Here is a 21,764-nt window from a genome sequence, read left to right as displayed (position 1 = left end):
AGGTTTTAGGACCCTTTCCTGGATCAGCATCTCCAGATACTTGGCTTGCAATCAAAAATCCGTCCTTGCCATGCATCGACAGGTTCGCGAGAAAATCAACAACGAAGTACTGGCAGGACGGGTTATAGCCCCCTTTTCCACACCCCCGATACCTAATCTAAGAATTTCCTCTCTCAGAATAGTGCCCAAGAAATCCTCCGGGGAGTTTAGGCTAATTCATAACCTCTCTTCCCCAAAGGCCAGTCTGTTAATGATGAGATCCCTGATTATCTGTACTTAGTGCGATACTAGGGGTGGACGAAAGTCACTTACCTGTCCTCGAAGCTTGTTCGTGGTGGGGGGGAGGCGCTTCGCTGCTCCCCCCATGAAGTTCAGGCCGGGGGGGAGGCTTCCTGCCTCGCCCGGCCGAAATTCAGGCCGGGGAGAAGGCGCCTCGCCTCGCCCGGCGCGAACTCCAAAGTTAAAAAAAAAAAAAACGCCCCCGTGATAGGCTACGTGACGATTAACGTAGCCTATCACGGCTAGATCTGCAAAGTCAGCCGTGATAGGCTACATTAATCGTCACGTAGCCTATCACGGGTGACTTAAAAAAAAAAAGCGCGTACGCAAATGGCGGCCCCCATAAGGAGCCGCCATTCGCGTTCCTTATTTGGTCGCTGTAGTCTACGTTACGTAGACTACAGCGACCAAATAAGGAATGGGAATGGCGGCTCCCTATGGGGGCCGCCATTATCCGTACGCGCTTTTTTTTTTTTTTTAAGTCACCCATGATAGGCTACGTGACGATTTACGTAGCCTATCACGGCTGACTTTGCACATCTAGCCGTGATAGGCTACGTTAATCATCACGTAGCCTATCACGGGGGCGTTTTTTTTTTTTATTGGAATGGCGGGGGCAGCAGCCGGTCAAAAGACCAGCTGCCGCTCCCGCCCCGGACGAACACCCGCCGAACCGCCCGCCGGACCCGCCGCCAGGAGGGCCATTCGGCAAAGGTAAGTCCCGTCCCGGGGGGGTGCGGGGGGCAGGGGGGGTGGAGAATTTCTCCCCGAAACTTGTTCGGGGGGCCGAACACGTTGGCGCTCGGCCCCCCGAAGTTTCGGGGAGAAATTCTCCGCCATCCCTATGCGATACACCTCTTTCAATGAGGCGGTTGCCAGGGTCCAGATCCCAGCCACGGGTCCCTGATGGGTATGTGCTACATAGAATCCAAAGACAGTAGTCAATGTTCTGACTTAATTCAAGCATTTGTTTCCCTTTCCTTTGACCTTGGTGTCCCTTTGGCTCAAGAAAAGACAGAGGGCCCGTCTGCTATGTTAACATTCCTGGGAATTGAGTTAGATACCCTTAAGCAATGTTCTTGCCTCCCTCAGGACAAATTTCTGGTTCTTCGGGCACAGCTCCAGCTGGTTTTACATCTTCCTAAGGTCTCCCTTGGGGGCCCTGCAGGAAGTTGTAGGGCATTTTAAATTTTCCATGCAGGGTAGTGGCCCCTGGCCGTGCCTTCCTGCGCCAGCTCTGTTGGGCAAGGCAGGGACTGCAGCTGCTGCACCATCGAACCAGGGTCACTTCTGCTGTGTGCATGGATCTGAGGGTATGGCTTCAATTTTGCAGGACTTTAATGGTGTCTCCTGCTCCTCAAAGCCAACCTGCAGATTCACTCGGGTGCCGCCGGTACCCTGGGTTTTGGAATCATATGGCAGGTTCAGTGGTGCCTTGGGCAGTGGCCTGAAAGTCGGGTTGCTGCCGGAATTTGTCAGGACCTCACCTTTCTAGAGTTCTTCCCTATTTACCTAGCTGTGTACATTTGGGCTGACCTCATAGCCAATTCGGTAGCCCTCTTTTGGTACAAAAACATGGCCACTGTGTACGTTATTAATTCCCTGTCCTCCAGAAATTGGAGCGTCATGTCGCTGGTCAGAGCATCACGCTCGTGTGTCCTCATCACAACATCTGGTTCTGGGCCCGCCAGGTGCCGGGTTTGGCAAACCCAATTGCCAATGCTTTGTCACAAAATCAGATCAACAGGTTCTGGGCCTTAGCCCCGTGGGTGCGTCCGTTACCAGATCCCATCCTTACAGTACTATGGGAGATCAGCGTACCAAAGCCGAGCATGCCATCCTGAATTCCATAGCTCCCAGTACTGGAGCTGCCTACGACAGAGCAGGTAGGGGGTTCTGCGCCTTAGGAGCGAAATTCAGTTACAGGATTCATGGCCCTTACCTATAGATCATTTGCTGCAATTTTGCATCGCTTTAAGGAACAAGGGGCTATCTGCAGGAACATAAGTGGCAAGCTGGCCGTTTTAGCCTTCTAGGCCAAAATGATGGGAGTTACTGACTCCATGTCAGATTTCAGAGTTACGCATGCAATGTAGGGTTGGGGCATGGATGTCACCTGCTTTAGCAGATTCTAGGCGTCCTCCCTCTCTGGATACTCTTCTTGGGCTCTGGAGATTATGGCCCTCCATTTGCGCTTCCCAGTATGACGTTTCCCTGTTCCACGTAGGGATGTCAGAGAATTTCGCCACGAATCTCGGAGAGGCCGAATGCCAGCGCATTCGGCCCCCCGAAATTGGTGGCGAAACGGTCTGCCCCCCCGCCCCCCCCCCCGGGACGGGACTTACCTTGGGCGAATCCTCCTGGCGGCGGCGGCTGCAGTTCAGCGGCAGTGCGGCGGCAGCGGCGGCCAGTCTTTCGACCGGCTGCCGCCACCGCCATTTCCAGTAAAACAACAACAACAACAAAATGTGATAGGCTACGTAAAGATTTACGTAGCCTATCATGGCTAGATTTTTAAAAAATACCTATCACGGCTGAATAAAAAAAAACACCGTGCGTATGCAAATGGCGGTGCCCATGGGCGCCACCATTTGCGTTCCTTATTTTGGCATGTCTAGTCTACGTAAACATTTACGTAGACTACGCTATTTGCGTTCCCCTTATTTTCGCCGTAGTCTACGTAAATGTTTACGTAGACTAGACGTGCCAAAATAAGGAATGCAAATGGCGGCGCCCATGGGCGCCACCATTTGCGTACGTGCGGTTTTGGTTTTGGTTTTTTTACTCAGCCGTGATAGGCTACGTAAACATTTACGTAGCCTATCACGGCTGACTGCAGGGACGCAAACGGCGGCAGCTATGGCCGCCACCATTTGCGGCCCGGCCGGCCAGGATTCGGGGGTGGAGGGATGGAGCGCCTCCCCCCCACTGCGAATCAAATTTTGTTACAGGTAAGTGACTTTCGTACATCCCTAGTTCCACGCAGCAGCCTTAACGGCCTTCTTCAGGGCCCTTAAGATTTCAGGGTTGGTTTGGGCCTCCAAGCCTGACTTGTCTGGGAGGGCTTTGAGATACTCCGATGTACAGGGCTGTCCCAATGTAATCCAGCTACGCATTCGGAGGTCAAAGATTGATTGGTACGGCAAGGGCACGAGAGTGGCCCATGGCCAAGCGCAAGTCGATGGGATATGCCCCATCAGGGCCTTATGGGTTTTTTCTGGAATGCCACGGGTCTAGGGAGGGACCCCTGTGTTGTCACTCTGACAGTTCACCATTGAGTTTTACAAGCAATAGGCTTGTTATTCCTGGTTGCGGCTAGGATGGGCAAAAGCAGAAAGAGATTAGGGATGGTGTGCATGCAGAGGCACCTTATGGTGACAAGTGATGCCTGAGGCCCCCCGAACAGGTTGTGCGGCTCGGCGGGGGGATAAGGGTTGCCTGGGAGACCAACCCTCCTCACTCACCCAGGTGTTGTGCAGCACCGGGAGGGGGAGACAGGGGAGGGTCTACCTCCCCCAGAAGGGGAACTCCGGAAGGGTGGCGATGTAGTAGCCATATCAGACTAAGTAGCTAAGGTAGCTAAAGTAGCCATATCATTTAAAGTAGCTAAAGTAGCCATATCAGACTAAGTCAGACTAAGTAGCCTCATGCAGTCTCATGCTTCATGTTCTTGCTGAGCTCTTGCTCTCTGAAATATATGTTTGTAAGCTGACGAGACACAGGAATTTCTTATCTTGTCAACAAAGGCTAAGGTCATAGAACTGTATATCATGTTCTCTGCTGTTCTCTGCTGTTCTCTGCTTATCATGGCTACCCTATAACCCATTTCTTGTATTATAAACAATGGTGCTAAGAGAGGAAATGCTGAATACTGCAAACCCACACAGAAAGGGGCGGGAGAGATTTTGCATATGTGTCATAATGTCTATAAAAACAATCTGCTGATGTAAATCGGGGCTTTTGGCTCTTTGGAAGTGATTCCAGCCATAAAGCCCACGCGTTAAATAAAGAAAAACTCTTTTTCCTTCACTCCGTGGTCTCTCTGACTCTGTGTTCTGCAACATAAATGGTGCCGTGACTCGGATTGTGGCAGGCGCTGAGACAGAGAGGTGGCAGTTGCCTGCTCTTAATTGCCGCACCGGGAGGGAGGGCTCGGCGCACGCCTCCCTTTCTTGGCGCCACCGACCTTTTTGTCGGGTGAACAGGAGAAGCCTGCGCCGAGCCTGCCTGAACGGCTGTGAGCGGCAAGAAAACCTTGGGAAGCAGAGGAAGGAACCTGAGCCCTGCCCATACTGCAGCTGCAATTGAGTTGAAACCCACATTGGAAGCCTTCAGGAGAAAGGCAAGTATATGGAGTAAAAAGAGGGCCCCGCCTTTAGGAGAAAGGCCACTGGGCAGAAAAAAAGAGGGCCCCGCCTTATGAAGAAGGTCAGTGTTAGTATACATATACAAAAGGTGACCCACCTGATTGCGGGTGGAGGGGGGACTTGATCACTCCCCCGAGCAGGCACTAATACTCAGCAAGGCGCTGAGGAAACTGCTTCGCTCTAGTGGAAAAATGGGTGGCAGGGACATATGAATGAAGTGGTGAAATTGATGATTGTGTGAGTGGCTACTGCGGTTTCTGTTGCATACCGTTGACCGTCTGGGTGCCCAGGCCAGTAGCAAAGTACGTGGTGTAAAAATTCCTCTTGTGCCGGTCAGTGAGACCCCTTACTCGCTGACCAATCCCCTTCCCTCTTTGTGTCCGTCTTCATCTTAAGTGGGAAGCTATGGGAGGTGGGGGAAGCAAGACTTGCACCCCCTTGAGATGTATGTTTTAAAAAAAAAAGAAAAAGATTTTTTAAAAAAGGATTCAGAATAGAGAAACAGCAAAAAGCTCAAGGTCGAGCTGAGAGAAAAAAAAGAACAAGATCTGAGGCTGTTAATTAGAGAAATGTTGCAGGACAGCCTGGCTTTTAACGAAGCGTGGGAGTGTGAGGCCGAAGAAGTAGCCGTTAGCCTAGTGCGCCGAGAGAGGGGGCAGGAGAACTGCCCACAATGTTCTGAGTTGTGCAACATCATCACCTTGCCTAATTAAGATAAAATCCCTAAGAAATGGAAACTGAAAATGAAGACCCAGAAGATAAAGGCGCAAAATGGAATAAAGGTGAAGAATCAGCCCCCAGAACACAGGCTAGACCCCTCTTTGAGTAGAAAGTGTGCCATAAGACTGTCCCAAGGCAGAATGAAGTAGAAAGACCACGATGAAGATCTCTGTCAAGGTAACCATGTTTAGCTTTGAACTGTCCTGGAATTTCATAGAGCCTGTAGACCATCAGCTATATGATTTCTGAAGAGCGTAACCATTAAGCTTTTGCCGTGGGATTCCCTGCAATGAAGAAATCTCACTGATTTAAGTGTCCAGTGTTGGACTGCCTGAGTGTGTGTGCTGAAGAGACCGAGAAACCAGACAGCATGTTCCTGGCCAAGCCAAAATCACGCCAGTATCATGCTCCTGAAAGCTGCAATAAACTGTGTAAGCTGGGAGACCCAACCTGATTGAGAAAAAAAGAAGATATTAGAGTAACTGTCTTAAAAAAACAGTGAAATCTGTGTAGCTGGCTGGCTGACCCTGTCAGTGATGTTACAACTTTAAATTAAGACTGTTTTCCTGTTTGAGACCCCAGCGAAGAAACCTGACCCGAGTTATTTGTTGCCCGTGTCAAAGCAAAAATTTAGCTGCCCTGTACCTCATCCTGTCCTGTTTTGAGCTTGGGATTTACAAATACAAACAAACTGAGAAGCTTGCCTTTGAAGTCCTGCAAATCACCCCACCGCCTCCCTGAAGATTAATGGCTGCCTGAAAAATGCAAGTATAAGGCGATGCCCATCACCCCCCAGCATCCTGAGTTTTGGCACTTTGCTTTCGTGTACCAAGTTGAAGGGGAAGAGGAGAAAAGAGGGGTGTATGTGTGATATTATAAATCCCTGGCTAGCTTGTCTAGTGATAGATAGCCCCGAGAGCCCCCCCCCCTTTTCACAGTGCTGTGAGGCTTTTCATAAACTTGAACTCTCATTGCTGTAGACTGTGTGTCTGTGTTGTAGTCAGCTCAGTGCACAACAGGCTAAGTTTGATCTGACTTTTAGATTTCCTTCTGCTAGAACTCATGCAGCATAGAGTTGCCAATGCAAAAATAGTGACCTAAAACTCTTTGCGTGTGTAAGTATGCCCATCCCTTGATTCTGATGGGCCCTGAGCATGCAGCCAGAAGAGCAGTATGATTGCTAGATCTGCTCCATCATGCCTTATCATGCAAAAAGTGTTTTCCATTCATTGTGTTAAATTGCAAAAAAAGTTTGTTGTGTATATTTTATGATTTCTTAGATATCATAAAATATATGTGATATTTGCAGATTAGTGTTAGTTGCAACTCCAAATGATACTGAGTGTGGTTCCCAATGGATGACAAGAGAAAAGACAAAGACAAGTAGAGAAAGACAGAGACAAGTAGAAAAGACAGAGAAATAGAGAAAGTGGCAGACAGATAGAAAAAGGGGGGTGGGAAGAAGAAAGAGAAGGCAAGAGGCAAAGAGAAGGAACATTTGTAGAGAAAAAGCTTGGCCATAGTTGCCCCCAGGGTGAATTAAAAGCAGCTGATTATGCCTAGAGCTTATTACCTGGGGGTAAAGTAGCCACAATAATGTAATAGTTCTTTAAAATAAGAAAATGTAACTAGAAAGAGAAGAAGAGCCTATCCCAAATGTGCGTCATTGGGACTAGTGTAAGGCAGAAAGGTTTAAGTAAGTGAGTTTAACTTGAAAAAAAGACAAATGAAGAGACAAGGCTGGTGCACAGAGAGGAGAGTTTTATGTAAAAAGTTTGAAACATGATCTGCAATACAGGCAGATCAGCAAGAAAAAGAAAGCAAAAGAAAGAGAGAGAGATTTCTCTTCCCATACTAATGAGTAAAAGTGTTATCAAGCACTTTGCCTGGGAAGTGAAGTTTGTTTACAGGAAGCTGTGCCTGAGAACCAAACACTTCTAGCCTATGCTGAAAATGCTTGCTAGTGTTGTGCTACCTCATGGGTAACATGTATGGTATAAAACCCATTTAGCCCAATGGCTCGTGGTTCAGAAAAGCTGTCTGATCCAACCATTAGGTATGCCTGTGTGCTGTAAGTTACCCAATAAAGTCTCCTTGTAAGTAACCCCCCCCCCCCCCCCGGCTGGAATCCCAAAACACAAGCGGGGCTAGAGCGCCTCACCCAGTATCAAACCCTGCTGTTAGAAGCCATGAAGGCAGGTAAGAAGAAGTCAGTTAATATGACCAAAGTGTCTAAAGTGCTGCAAGGTGCCACCGAGGCTGCAGAGCGTACTTGAAGTGTCTTTTAGATGCCTATCGCCAGTATACCCCCCTCGACCCAGAGGCCCAAGAAGACGTGGACAAGGAAATAGAAGAAGACCCCGCAGAGGCAGAGGATTCTTAAGAAAAAACCAGTGTGCCCAGTGTGGACAAGATGGGCATTAGTGGCATGAATGCCCAAATAAAATATATCAAATACACAAAGGAGAAAACCAAAGGAGCCAAAACGGGCGAGAAAGAAGACAGCTTGAGAGGGGCCGTGACATTGACTGTGAGGGGCCGTGACATTGACTTCATGATTGACACTGGAGTGGCATCAAGAGCAAGCAAACGTTAGCCTTAAACAAGAAGTCCAAACACTGGGCAAAGTTCTTCAAGCCCAGCGTCGTTTTGTCTTAAAAAATAGGCCCCAATTCCCATCACAGAAGTTCATCCTTTCCAACCAGGAGATGAAGTATGAGTTAAAGTGGGAAAAAATAACCCTTTAACTCCCAAGTAGAGAAGACCAAAAACTGTCATACTTTCCACCCCCGCAGCTATAAAAGTAGCTTGAGTTAAACCTTGAATACATTGGACACGAGTCAAAAAAAAGCAAAAGGGAAAGTGGACTGTAGCTGAAAATCCTTTAAAAGTCATTCTAAAGAAACAGTAAGAAGACTCAGGCTAGACCTTACTGTGGGCACACCGGGAGACTGTCCACCCTGCGTACGGTCAGACCTGCAACTGGGGAAAATTAAAGAAGGGGACTAGACCCTACTGCAGCTAGCCAGGTGAATAGCTGCCCAGCGTACGGTCAGATCCCAAAGAAGATCAAATATGCATGTTGTAGTGTTAGTGGTGCTGTATTATAGTTCCTTAATAAGGTGCGAAAACGGGGGGTCTGCCCCTAGAGAGGGAAATCTGTCCCAGCGATTCGCTGATAATTACTGGCTTCACTTAGCTAACATCACTGGAGTAAAGCATTTTTGTTTGCCAAGAGATATACCTGCAAACAGGTTTTTTTTATCTTTTTCTCCTCCATCATTTAATTTGACTAATAATAGTAATGCTGTAGATGTTCAAATCAATAATTTGCATGCATAATATAGTAGCTAACGTAACAATGGGACAAAACAATTAGCTAAATTGGTTAACCCCTTGGCTCCCAAATTTTAGCTGGCTTAAAGCATTGTTCATCCGAATTCTACCAGTGTTGTTCATAGGGATACTGTTATGCCTTTGCATTCCTTGTCTTATGCGCTGTTTAACCAGTCTTTTATGTCTCGGCTAGTCAAACTGCCATCCTCTACGCTCTAATAGCCCAACAGGAGGTTAAGTAATATGTCTATTATAAAAAGTTTTGTATTGTGCTTTGCAGACTATTATGAGCATTCGCTTAACAGAAATGCTATAATTGTAATAAAATTATGCATTTAAGGGGGGAATGTAGTAGCCATATCAGACTAAGTAGCTAAGGTAGCTAAAGTAGCCATATCATTTAAAGTAGCTAAAGTAGCCATATCAGACTAAGTCAGACTAAGTAGCCTCATGCAGTCTCATGCTTCATGTTCTTGCTGAGCTCTTGCTCTCTGAAATATATATTTGTAAGCTGACAAGACACAGGAATTTCTTATCTTGTCAACAAAGGCTAAGGTCATAGAATTGTATATCATGTTCTCTGCTGTTTTCTGCTTATCATGGCTACCCTATAACCCATTTCTTGTATTATAAACAATGGTGCTAAGAGAGGAAATGCTGAATACTGCAAACCCACACAGAAAGGGGCGGGAGAGATTTTGCATATGTGTCATAATATCTATAAAAATCTGCTGATGTAGATCGGGGCTTTTGGCTCTTTGGAAGTGATTCCAGCCATAAAGCCCGCGTGTTAAATAAAGAAAAACTCTTTTTCCTTCACTCCGTGGTCTCTCTGACTCTGTGTTCTGCAACAGTGAGATCAACGCCACCCCTCAGGCTGGGTGCTAGTCGCTGGCACAGTCAGCTGCCTGTTCTAGGTACCCTTTTGCAGATGTTTTCAATAAACATGGCCCAATTTTCAACCCAAGCCTTGTTGTTTGGCTCTTCTTTAACCCATCTCCTCTCGGAAAGGGAGGACATGTAGAAGTGACAGACATTGAAAATGAAAAAACAAACAAAAGCAAACTGTATCCCAGAGCACTCAGTCATTTATTGTGCTACTGTTATGTTGCTCAGCATACAATAAAAATGTGTGTGGGGGGGGATTTACTTGGCCTAGAGCAGCAATACAATAAAATAATTAAAAATTGGGCCAACCCCATCCATCTGAGGGCTCAGGATTACTTAGTGTTGGAAGTAGAAGGGAGATGGATCAAGATCAGGATGGAAGGAGGGCTAGAAGATGCTTCCTACCTTTTTGATCGCATATGCATCTCCTTTTCTGAAATGAACCGTTCTTTTGGCTTGAACAGGTTATCTAGCAATTGGAAAACAGAGGTTACACTGCACAGGCAATATTAACAAGCTTCAATAGTACAAGTAGTTAATCTGCTTCTTGGATATGAAATCATTCTAACACACAACAAGACCATCAGAGCAAAATTGGAAACCTCTCCGACTCTGCACTCAGCTAGTGCAAAAGTCTCATTCCAGCCACTTCTGTGAATGCCAGGCACTTGCCTACAGTGCTCCAGTAGTTCCTCCTACTTGCTCCTGCCCCACTTGCCCCGGCCCCAACCCATAAATAGAGATGTCGTTCCTACAGGCATCATTTTTATAATACTAAACCAGACACAAGTTTACAATAGTACTGTATATTGTAAGAAAAGATTAGGCATATAGGCAGCTACTTTATACCAAGTCAGGCCACTGGTCCATTTAGCCAGTATTGTCTACATCAGTGGTGGGCATACTTCAGGCATACGGCATCTACTTTGTTTTTTATAGAATCTCAAGGTTTACTAGTTGGACTCAGGTGCAAAATAGCGGCTCAGAGCAGAAAGACACCTGGTAGAATTAAGGGACAGGGTGCCCCTGAGCACATGGCTCAGACCAAGAATTTGTTTTCTGTATCACGTCTGAACTTGTAGTTCTTTATCAAAAACCCACTCCTGGTTTCCCCCCTAAGCCTTCTCCATTTCAGCAGCCTAATTTAGAGGGGAGGAAAGGCTTTTTATTATTGTTGCTTATTTATTGTTCAACAACTGGGAATCAGAAACCCTTGCAAATCTGCAAATTGCCCAGAGGGCTACCAGTAGTTCTGGATCTACCTTCTGCCCACCCCTGGCAGTGACACTCCAGGGTTTCAGACACAACTCTTTCCTACCTAGAGATGTTGGGAACTGAGCCTGGAACCTTTCCTATGGAAAACAGTACCCTATCCTTGAGCTACAAGCAACAGGGACAACCATGTTTGTTTATTGGTGTGTCTGCCTCATTCATATCTAAAATGGGGTGCAGGGTGGGAGTCTGTTATTTCTTTACACCAAAAACAGTGTGCAAGTGAGTGAGCTGAAACCCACCCCCTTCCTTAGGTCCCTCTCACTCCATCGTTTCTAGCACTTTTCTTAGCTCGCTTTTGGTATTGGAGCCAGGATGGGAGAAAAGTGCCTGCAGCTATGGCACATAGAGAAGTAATGGTGCAGGATGGTTCAAGTCCCCTCACTTGGGCACCCCTTTTGTGGCAAAATGTAGACAACCCTCATCCCAGTTTTAGAGGTGAATGGACAGGATGTTGGAATTGATAAGGGATGTGGGCTGACTGGTTGGATTGGCCAAAAAGCTTACTGGGTGGTCCTGGTCAATTTAGAGCGCAATCCTATGCATGTTTAGACAGAGCTGGCTGGGGAATTCTGGGAGATATAAAGCTTTTTTTCTGTCTAAACATGCATAGGATTACTCATTTACTGCCTCTAAGGGTGCTTCCAGATGGACAGCTCCTAGCATCACCAATCAAAAGACACCATGCAATGATTCCACCTTTCCCTCTTTATTGTGGTAAGTTAAAAGAAGACTGAAGCAGCAGTGGGAAAACACAGGAGGGTGACAAATGGAAGACAACATCTTCTGGATGCCTGTAAAATTCTGTGATTGAGTGAGGGTGATTGCACAATAAAAGCCTTATCTGGAAGCACCCCAAGCCTAATTTATCTCTCAGGATTGTTGTGAGCATACAATGGCTAACCTATGTTCCTTGGAGGACCCTATTAAGTCACCTAGCCACATTTTCTGGCTCAAGATTCAATCACACTTGGGGAGTGATGGGGCTAGAGCTGCCTGTCAGCCATGATGGATAGCAGGAAGACAGAGACCATATCACCCAGATGGTGCAGAGACTGGAGAAAACAGCCCCAGTTCATCACAGAGCAGAGAAATAAGCCAGAACCCCTGAAGGAAGATATTATGGAATTTCTGAAGACATCAGGATGGGAAAGGAAGTGGCAGAATGTTGTTTATAGTAAAATTAGTGTGCTCCCTTCACTATGCCACCCGTCAACATCTCCTAAACATCGCTTAAGAGAAGAAAGCCCAGGGAAAATGCATTTCAAACAGTCTAGATAGTATGTGCATAGAACTCTGCAAGCCTTAGCATAGAAGAGAACTGTGGGAGCCAAAGAAAATCCAAAATCAATAAGCAAGCCTGGTCCCACATTTGTCTGGGGTAGGGGGACATTTCCTGGGAAGGCTTCCTCACCAAATTCTTGACTGCTGTGGCAGCTCTCTGTTGCTGCTACCAACATTGGCAAGGGAGGTGGGGCAAGGACATCCAAGTCCAGATATTCTTGACTGTTCCACAACATCTCCATGGATGACCTGAATGGAGCTCACAGACTACAGTCTGACTGGCGTGTTGGGGCTGACTCTGTGATACATTTCTTTGGGGAACGCCACTTAGCCCTGTACGAATTAGAATGTGTTGTGATGTGGGCCTTGCTGTTTCACCAATGCTATTAATACAAAAAGGATGCAATAAATATGAACTTGAGCACACTCCGGAAGAGAGCGCAGGACAGGAAGGCCTGGCGTGCTATGGTCCATGGGGTCACGAAGAGTCGGACACGACTGAACGACTGAACAACAACAACAAATTAATAGCTGTACAAAGCTACTTTTGCAGTGAGTAATCATCAGTATGAAGATAACACCCAGTATGCAGAAAACACTAAACAGCCAGGGAATAGCTTTCTCTGCTCTGAGAAGTGCTTGCAGCTAACTGCCAAATGGATGAAGGTGAATAAGATGAAACTAAATCTTGATGAGTCCAAAATAATGCTGGTGGGCCACACTTAGGGATGTATGGACTGTGTAAAATCCACTCCATCTGTGTTTCGTGGACTGTCAGGCGCCTTTTGTTCCGTCGTCCACTCACAGACAGATGCAATTTTTTTTCTCTCTTGTGGAAAAATACGCAAATAATTACATAAGAGGTTTCGTAAGAATTAACAAAATCTACCTTAGTACGTAACATTTAGCATATTGTCCCCCATTCCATTCAACTTTTCCTCAGCAGAAACGTGTGTATTTTCCTACGAATAAATATGCATAAATTTTGGGAAAGTAAAAATGACATCCGAAAATCCATGGACTTTGCACGGCCTGAGGGGGTCGCTCTGCAGTGGATTCCACAGGTCAGATCCTTAGAAATCCGAGCTCAGTTTAGTCCATCTCGAATTTCTCCAGCATCCCTACTCATACTTTGGCCCTGGATGTGGCTGCTTTGCCAAGGTTGAGGGGTTTTCATCTCTCTATCAGTGGTGGTGAATATGTGGCTCTCCAAACGTTGCTGGACTACAATTCTAGGGATGTATGAGAAATTCATTTCAGTTTGTTTTTGATCAGGATTTACCAAGTTTGCACTTTCTGGTCTGAACACAGTCAGATGCAATCTGTAGTCGAAGTCTGTACATTTCCGTGCTTGCAATGTGATTCACAGACCCCCCCCAAAATGATTCAACAACATATGTACATTTGCAAAATGTGCATGAAAAAATGCATACTTTTGAAAATTCCACAGAAATACGTTGTAATCAATGGGAGAAGAATGCACACATTTCAAAGATGCGCATAACTGATGCGTACATTTGGAAAAATACACACAAAAATATGTATGGATTTTCATGCCAAAAGAAAAATAACAAAACCCACAATCTGGTAGACTCGAATTGGAATGCACTTGGAGATGGAATTCACAGAACTTCATTGAGCTTAGGTTTTGCTGATTTGCATATCCCTGTGCAACCCCCCATCAGCCCTAGCCAGCATAGCCAACGGTGAGGGATGACGGGAGTTGCAGTCCAACAATACCTGGAGGGATGTATCCCATCCCTGCCCTTTATGAAAGGGTGCAGAGCTTGCTGTTCTTTGTGAACTAGGTGGCTGGTTGTTTCTTATTGCACAGAGTCCAGTCTTTGTTGGACAGAGCGGTTCTTGCTACGTTGATCCAAACTTTCATAACTTCCAGCCCTCCTTACTGTAACAAACTCTTTGTTGGGCTGTCCTTGAAGGCAACTTGGCTGTTTCTGCCAGCACCACAAAAGATGTCTCCTAATGCATACTGGAGGACATCAGCATATTCAGTTGGCATTATTTAATCTGCATTGACTGCCAGTGTGCTTCAAAGCAGGGGTTGGGAGCTTATGATGGGGGGCAGAGGAGCCCCACCAAGCCCTTTGCAGGCTGGGTGACATCAGGGGTAGGGCCAGGTCCCCTGACGTTATAGGGTCCCTGGCCTTGCTACATGTGGGCTTTCCCCAGCTGTGCTATCCCTCATGCAGCGAAGCCGACCTGACCACGGCTCAAGGCGGAGTGCTCCTTCTCCTCATGCCTTGGTCGGAGTGGCTATGCCTTCCCCCATTGGGAAGGATTCAAGGGGGAGCAAATGCTCACCCTCCACTTGGGCAACGAGCAGTGCATAAGGAGAATGCCGGAATCCCTGCTAGCCTCCAGGGGCCCAGGCTTGGAAGGCAGGGCTTGGGGAGGGAGCCAGATGGGGAACCTCTATGGCTGGAGGTCCCCCATCCCTGCTTTGAAGCTGAATTCAAAGTTATGGTTTAATATTTAAAGGCCTTCATCATCTGACACGTACATATCTTAGATACTGCCTATTCCTGTGGGTCCCCACACCAATCAAAGCAGGCCTTCTTTCGCTTCTTATCAATAAGGGAAGTGAGAACCTCAGCTGTTAACAGAGGGGCCTTTAGTGGTGGCCCCAAGGCTGTGGAATGATCTTACCTGAGGTTACAAGTTGCAACTCATATTTGGCTGTTTTTAGGAAGGATTGGAAGTTGTTCCCATTCTGGCTGGCTTTTGTCCTGGTTAAAGACCATGAGCTGACCTAAGTCTGTTGGAAGGCAGTGAATGCCATTATCTTCTATTGTTTTGCATAGGGTTAGTTGGGTGTGTGTTTTAATTGTTTTTAGGGTTTTATTTTATCCACTATAAACCACTTTGACCTAGGGGGAGAAGCAGCCTTATAGGCTTTCTATATATTTCATTCCTTCCTTCATTCTAGGGGGAGAAAAGAGTTTGAATATGAAGCTTGTCCTGCCTTCTGCATCCTTACTATTTTAGGCTTTTCAGACCAGTCAGATTCCTGTAGGGAAAAGGAGAAGTGGTACATATGCCCAGCCCTCCAGGGGTCCCCCACGTGCTGACCTTTCCATGAATGCAAAGAACTAACATCCACTCCTGGGAGCTTTAAAGGAGCACCACCGCGGGAGGACACCTATCAGTGTACGGTTACAGTCAACCCTAAACCCCGTTCTGCAGCTTTCGTCTCTGTCACTCCCTAATCTGAATTGGCTCTAACCAAGGGATGGCTAGGCTAGAGGGATTGCTATTCCTGTCCCACCCATTTCAGGAATTTGGACTATCATCGCAGAGGGTGATGACGTTGTATATTTATATCAAACATGAGTATGTTTAAAGGGGTGCAGAAGAAATGACTGTGTTCAGACTTGGGCTTAGGTATTGAATTAGGGTGGAGGGAGCCACAGGGGAAGATTGGCTTTGTCAGAAAAATTGCTGCTATTATATTGCAGAAAGACCCAACAGACATGTGGAACTGTAGGCCAAACAATCCCCCGCCCACCCCCAACCTCTCAGTATTTCATGAATCAACATGGATCTTGACTCAAAACCATGTTCTACACTGCTAAAAAGCTAAGAATGCAGAGATGTGTTTGAAGAAGACATTCTCTGGCTATGAAGTTGTACAAGAATTCTACTTTGGAATATTCATAGGTTCAGAGAACCAACTCCAAAAATTAATTCCAGACACTGGGGCTATTCACACATTACGTTAAACCACCATGGGTTAATTTCCTCACGGGGCTTAGCGAATATCCTGGTGCCATTTTGAGTATGTAAGCAGCAGCAACAGCAGCACACTCCTAGCTTTCCACGTTGTGCAAACTCGTTGTGGGTTGTTTGAGGGAGTAGACAACCCTCAAATAACCCATAGCTTGTTTTAGAGTTATTTGAGGGTTGTCTTCCCTCTCAAACAACCCATGGTGCCAGGTTTGCATGACACAGCAAACCACGGCAAGCAAGGGCGCCTGCGGGCACCATGCAAAAAGGGCGGGCATCTGGCACAACATGACAGCCCCTACAGCTAAGTGAAGCCATGGTGGGCTGTCACGTCGGGCGAACTGGGTCACTGTTTAAGAGACAGCCAGTGTGGGGCATGGAGACCTGTGGAATCCATGGTTTTAAAGCAATTTGTAAGACATGAAAGCTTTTTATAAATGCTGTACGAACTAATTCTGTAACATTGCCATTTATGAAAAGAATATGGAAGACCAGAGCACAATATATGTTCATAAGAGCCTGAACCTTACTATGTTTACTCAGAAGTCCCATTGATTTTAATGAGACTTAATTTTAAATAAGTATGTTTACGGTTGCAGCCAGTCCATGCCTGTTTTTACTTATGTGGATGTCCCATAGAATTTACTCCACTGTAGCCATGTAACTGATCCTATGCAACTTGCTTCAGAGTAAACCACACTGAACTCAATGGGACTTACTTCCAAGTAAATATACATAGGATTGGGCTACACGACTGCAGTAAGTATGCAACTTTAGTTGGGTGCGAGTCCCAGTGAACACAGTGAAGCTTATTTCCAAGAAAATATGTGTAGGATCAGGCTGAAAGTATTGCAGTCTTAAGCATGCTTACTAGGAAATGTCCAAAAGAATTCAGTGGGACTTCCTTCTGAATCTAAGCAACTTAAGTTCCATTCAAATTAACCTCTTCCCAAATTTGTGTGTTTAGACTATTAACCTGATTGCTCCTAATCCTAAATGTGCTTTTTGCTTGAAAGTAATTGTTATGACCTATGGCTTAAAACAAACAGAGAAACTGAACTGCATACACTTGGAAATAAGTCCCACTGACATCAATTGCACTTATTTGGAAGTCCCACTAAAATAACTGTTGGGACTCCCTTGTCAGTACATATCTTTAAGACTGGGCTGTAAAAATGCCACACAGTTCTTGCTGCCTTTTTCTGACACATACCAGGTTGAAAAAGTGAGTGTGTGTGTGGGTGTGTACGTGTGCGTGTTAAAGATAGCAACCAGCTGCAGAGCTGCTTAGTTTGATACAGATGTCAACTCAGCATCCACTGCCTTGAATACAGATCTTCTCTCTGCAGGTTCTGTTCCCAAGGTTTAAAGACACCACATATGTTTCATGGATATTTATGGAGGTTGCCCCAAGCAACCGATGTACACAAGCCTTTAAAGGAGCCACACCTAGTATCTCAATTACATTCCATTTAGTATTTTCCTGAAACAGGGAGAGAATGCTTTTAGTTTAAGAGCTGTACTATTTACATATGTCAACACACAATATCTCTCCCACCCCTTCCATATTGAAATCCTTTTTTAGACAAGGGAAAGGAAGAGAAAAAACAAACACTGAAAGATCAAATGGTCCCCCCCGCCCAAATGCATTTTTGAACACATGGAAATCCATGTTGAAAAATTTCACATTATTATACTTAAGCATGCTAGGTTACTCCTCCCACGTTACAAAGTAGATGATGTTTCAACGCAAATACATTTGCACAAACTACTGGGAAACCGATGTACTTAATGTCCAAATATCTCCCCAGCCGTCCCCCAGATTTGTTGCCTAGATCCTCTGTTCCCAAAAGTGTCTGTTAGTTTTTAGTGAACAGTGGTTACAAATCAAACAGTGTTTTTCCATTCTGCATAGACAGCATGATGGGTCTCTGTTACTAAGGTTGCCAGCTGACCTGAAAACCCCCCTACAACCCAGGTGTGCTTTTAAAAATCTTTAACAGCAACTTCAGCTGCAGTGATCAGCAAATGAAGATTTGCATAGTATGACACAGGAAACTGTGGCTTAATGTCAATTTACTAACCAGTATCTGAAAACATGGTTTGATCCTAGTTTGAGATTCTTGTTAGTAAACCAGCATTAAGCAACAGTTTCCCATTTCCAATGTGACAGACAAGTGTGCTTTACTTTAACCAGGCTCAAAGTGATGAAGCATGTTCCTGAGACATGCGCAAGCCCAAATCTTGTTCCTTCCTTCATCAACCCTGGTTTCTGAAACTAAGATCATTACATCCAAACCAACCCCATGTGTAACCAACTAGTAAAACCGAATGTTGTAACTAATTGCTTCAGGATCTTCTATATTTACTCCGAAGTAACCTATGCATGTTTACTGAGAAGCATGTCCTGCTGATTTCAATGGGAATTACTCACAGGTAGGTGTGCACATGACTGCAGTCCCCTTAAAGAATCACTCTTGCCAATGGAGATCACCTAAATATGTGTGTGTTTCTGCTTCTCTTCTTCCATTGATATTTCTTAAGGCTTCTTCACATGGAGCTCTTATCCTGCTATTGAGATTGCTCTCTCACAGAAGTTTGCAGGCCCTTTAGATGATGCCGTTAACCTCCAGGGCATTTCCTGCACTAAATGACCTTTATTCCATTGTTTAAAAGATCGGAGATAATGAGGTATCAAATTACCATGCTTGAGTTCGCTCCGTGAAAAAGGAGCAAGAAGAGGAGCTAGACCAATGAAACATGTGGAAGACTCAAGATAAGGGGGAGAAGGAAGCATGTGTAAAGGGAGTCCGTTTTGACCCTGCATTCAAAACGGAAGCAGAAATCCCCTTTTTAAATGCAGGATTTTAGGCTGGTGTAGAGCTTCTCTTAGTCTAGTGTGTTTGAAAGGCAATACTCATGTGGCTTGGATGCCAGACAACATGCCCAATCGAGTTTTAATACTCAGAGTAAATACTACACAGCTACCCTGTATCCATGCTAAGGATGGACGAAAGTCCCTTACCTGGTCCCGCAGCTGTTTTCAGTGTGGGGGGGGAGGCGCTCCGTTTCTCCCCCCAAAATTCTTGGTCGGGGGGAGGCGCCCCGCCCCTCCCGGCCGAAATTCAGGCCAGGGGGGAGCGCCCCGTCTCCCCAGCCGCAAAATAAAAAAGTAAATTGTAAAAAAAAAAAAAGTGATAGGCTACATAACGATTTACATAGCCTATCACGGCTAGATTTTCAAAGTCAGCCGTGATAGGCTACGTAAATCTTTACGTAGCCTATCACGGCTGACTTTGGAAAAAAAAAAGTGCGTACGCAAATGGTGGCGCCCATGGGCGCCGCCATTTGCGTTCCTTATTTGGGCACGGGTAGTCTACGCAGACTGCGGCGAAAATAAGGGCAACACAAATAGCGTTGCCCTTATTTTCGCCGTAGTCTACGTAAATCTTTACGTAGACTACCCGTGCCCAAATAAGGAATGCAAATGGCGGCGCCCATGGACGCCGCCATTTGCGTACACGCTTTTTTCTTCAAAGTCAGCCGTGATAGGCTACGTAAAGATTTACATAGCCTATCATGGCTGACTTTGAAAATCTAGCCGTGATAGGCTACGTAAATCGTTACGTAGCCTATCACGTTTGTTGTGTGTTTTTTTTTACTTTACTGGGAAATGGTGGCTGTGGCAGCCGGTCGGAACACTTGCCGCCGCCGCTGCCAAAACGCCGCCAAAACGCCGCCGAGAGGGACATTCGACAGAGGTAAGTCTCATCCCGGGGGGGGCGGGGGGGTGTCGGAGAATTTCCCCACCAATTTTGGGGGGCCGAATGCATTGGCATTCGGCCTCCCAGAGATTCGTGGAGAAATTCTCCGACATCCCTAATTCCATGCAATGTTTCTATTATAGAAATGCCATAATCAGGAGACTAAAGAAACAAGTGTGTTGTATTGCATTAATTGCCAAGCAGTGCATAGAGGCAACAGCTTTTGGGGGTGAATCAATAGAAATTATAAACTAGGGACTAGGTTGGTGGATCACGAAAATGGAGATGGGGAAGGGATGGAGGTAATAGGGAAATGGTGAAAGCCCTTCTCTGGAAAAGTAAACTAGCTATTTGGGGGCAAAAGGTTTACTATCCCATGGCTTCTATCAATAAGGAAAAGATGCCATTCCGATTCTTGCAGCACAGGGGGGTTGAGCCTCTTTCAGCCTGAGAGCTGAATTCAATTTCAGAGAAGCTCTTGGGGGCTGCATTCCACTGGTGCGCAGGGTTGAAGGCAAAAGGCATAGGGCCCAAAATACCAGCATATTTTAGCTTGAAATTCTTCTTGCCAGTAACTAAGCCTTAGGAGAGGCATGTTAACCTTTTAGGATGGGGAAACGTCTACACGTAACAGCCAAGCAGGTACACAGCTAATAATAGCCAAGTAGCTAAGTGCAGATGCTGTACCTGCTGTACTTCAAAGCAGAAACAAAGTATAGAATTAGAACAGATGAGTGACCAATAGGGTAATCAAGAGCAGCAATGACACCCCCATTTTGAGAAAATCTGTTGTGACACACAATTATGAAGCAGGCAATGCAGTCTAAAGACTGTAATAGCTAGGGATGTATGGATCGTGTTAAATCCATTCCATCGGTGTTTCACAGATTGCCAGGCATCTTTTGTTCGGTCATCTACTCACTGACTGAATCGGATTTTTTAAAGGAATTAAGATTGCTGGGAGAATTATCAACAACCTCCGATATGCAGACGATACCACCCTAATGGCAGAAAGCGAAGAGGATCTAAAGAGCCTCTTGTTGAGGGTGAAAGAGGAGAGTGCAAAAGCTGGTTTGAAACTCAACATTAAAAAAACTAAGATCATGGCATCTGGCCCCATCACTTCCTGGCATATAGAAGGGGAAGAAATGGAAGCAGTGACAGGTTTTATTTTCTTGGGCTCCAAGATCACCACAGACGGTGACTGTAGCCATGAAATTAAAAGGCGCTTGCTCCTTGGGAGGAAAGCTATGGCCAACCTAGACAGCATAGTAAGAAGCAGAGACATCACCTTGCCGACAAAGGTCCGTCTAATCAAAGCTATGGTTTTCCCAGTAGTAATGTATGGCTGTGAGAGCTGGACTGTAAGGAAGGCTGAGCGCCGAAGAATTGATGCTTTCGAACTGTGGTGCTGGAGAAGACTCTTACGAGTCCCCTGGACTGCAAGGAGGTCAAATCAGTCCATCCTAAAGGAAATCAAACCTGAGTGCTCATTGGAAGGACAGATAATGAAGCTGAAGCTCCAATATTTTGGCCACCTAATGCGAAGAGAAAACTCCCTGGAAAAGACCCTGATGCTGGGAAAGACTGAAGGCAAAAGGAGAAGGGGACGGCAGAGGATGAAATGGCTAGATAGCATCACGGATGCAATGAATATGAACTTGAGCACGCTCCGGGAGAGAGCGCAGGACAGGAAGGCCTGGCGTGCTATGGTCCATGGGGTCACGAAGAGTCGGACACGACTGAACGACTGAACAACAACAACATGAGAACTTCATTCAATTTGCACTAATGCACTGGTGCACATTAGTGCAAGTGTGAATTAATGCTAATGCACATTAGCACAATTGAGAATTTGTACAAATCCCACCCACCCCACCACAAGTAAAAAAAACAGTCAGCAAGTCCTTGGAATCCACACAATTTGCAAAAAGCTGTTCCGCTGCGGAATCCACAGGTCAGATTCATAGAAATCAGAACTCATTTGAATCCATTGCGAATCTCTCTAGTGTCCCTAGTAAAAGCCATCCTGAGGATATGACATCTGTAAGATTATCACAGGTAGGTTTCTTTGAACATAAAGTGAAAAATACTCTTGAGGGTACCAGAG

General features: G+C 45.9%; 1 protein-coding gene across 4 annotated transcripts in view; it reads right to left on the bottom strand.

Annotated features, from left to right (window-relative positions):
- C3H10orf90 (chromosome 3 C10orf90 homolog) overlaps positions 1–21,764 on the bottom strand; it is a 357,993-nt gene that overhangs the window by 7,620 nt on the left and 328,609 nt on the right. For 3 of the 4 annotated variants that reach the window (XM_084841447.1, XM_084841445.1, XM_084841446.1), the window contains one exon: positions 9,996–10,059. The exons of the other annotated variant lie outside the window; for it this stretch is intronic. In XM_084841447.1, the coding sequence (XP_084697573.1) occupies positions 9,996–10,059 (64 nt within the window). The remainder of the gene's footprint in view (positions 1–9,995; positions 10,060–21,764) is intronic. 4 annotated transcript variants of the gene reach the window in all.

The sequence above is a fragment of the Heloderma suspectum genome, chromosome 3 (assembly GCF_057233095.1).
Source record: "Heloderma suspectum isolate Gila_16-S chromosome 3, 16-S_ref, whole genome shotgun sequence".
Classification (NCBI taxonomy): domain Eukaryota; kingdom Metazoa; phylum Chordata; class Lepidosauria; order Squamata; family Helodermatidae; genus Heloderma; species Heloderma suspectum.
The sequence above is the reverse complement of the archived record's forward strand: the minus strand, read 5'-3'. Positions and strand labels throughout refer to the sequence as shown.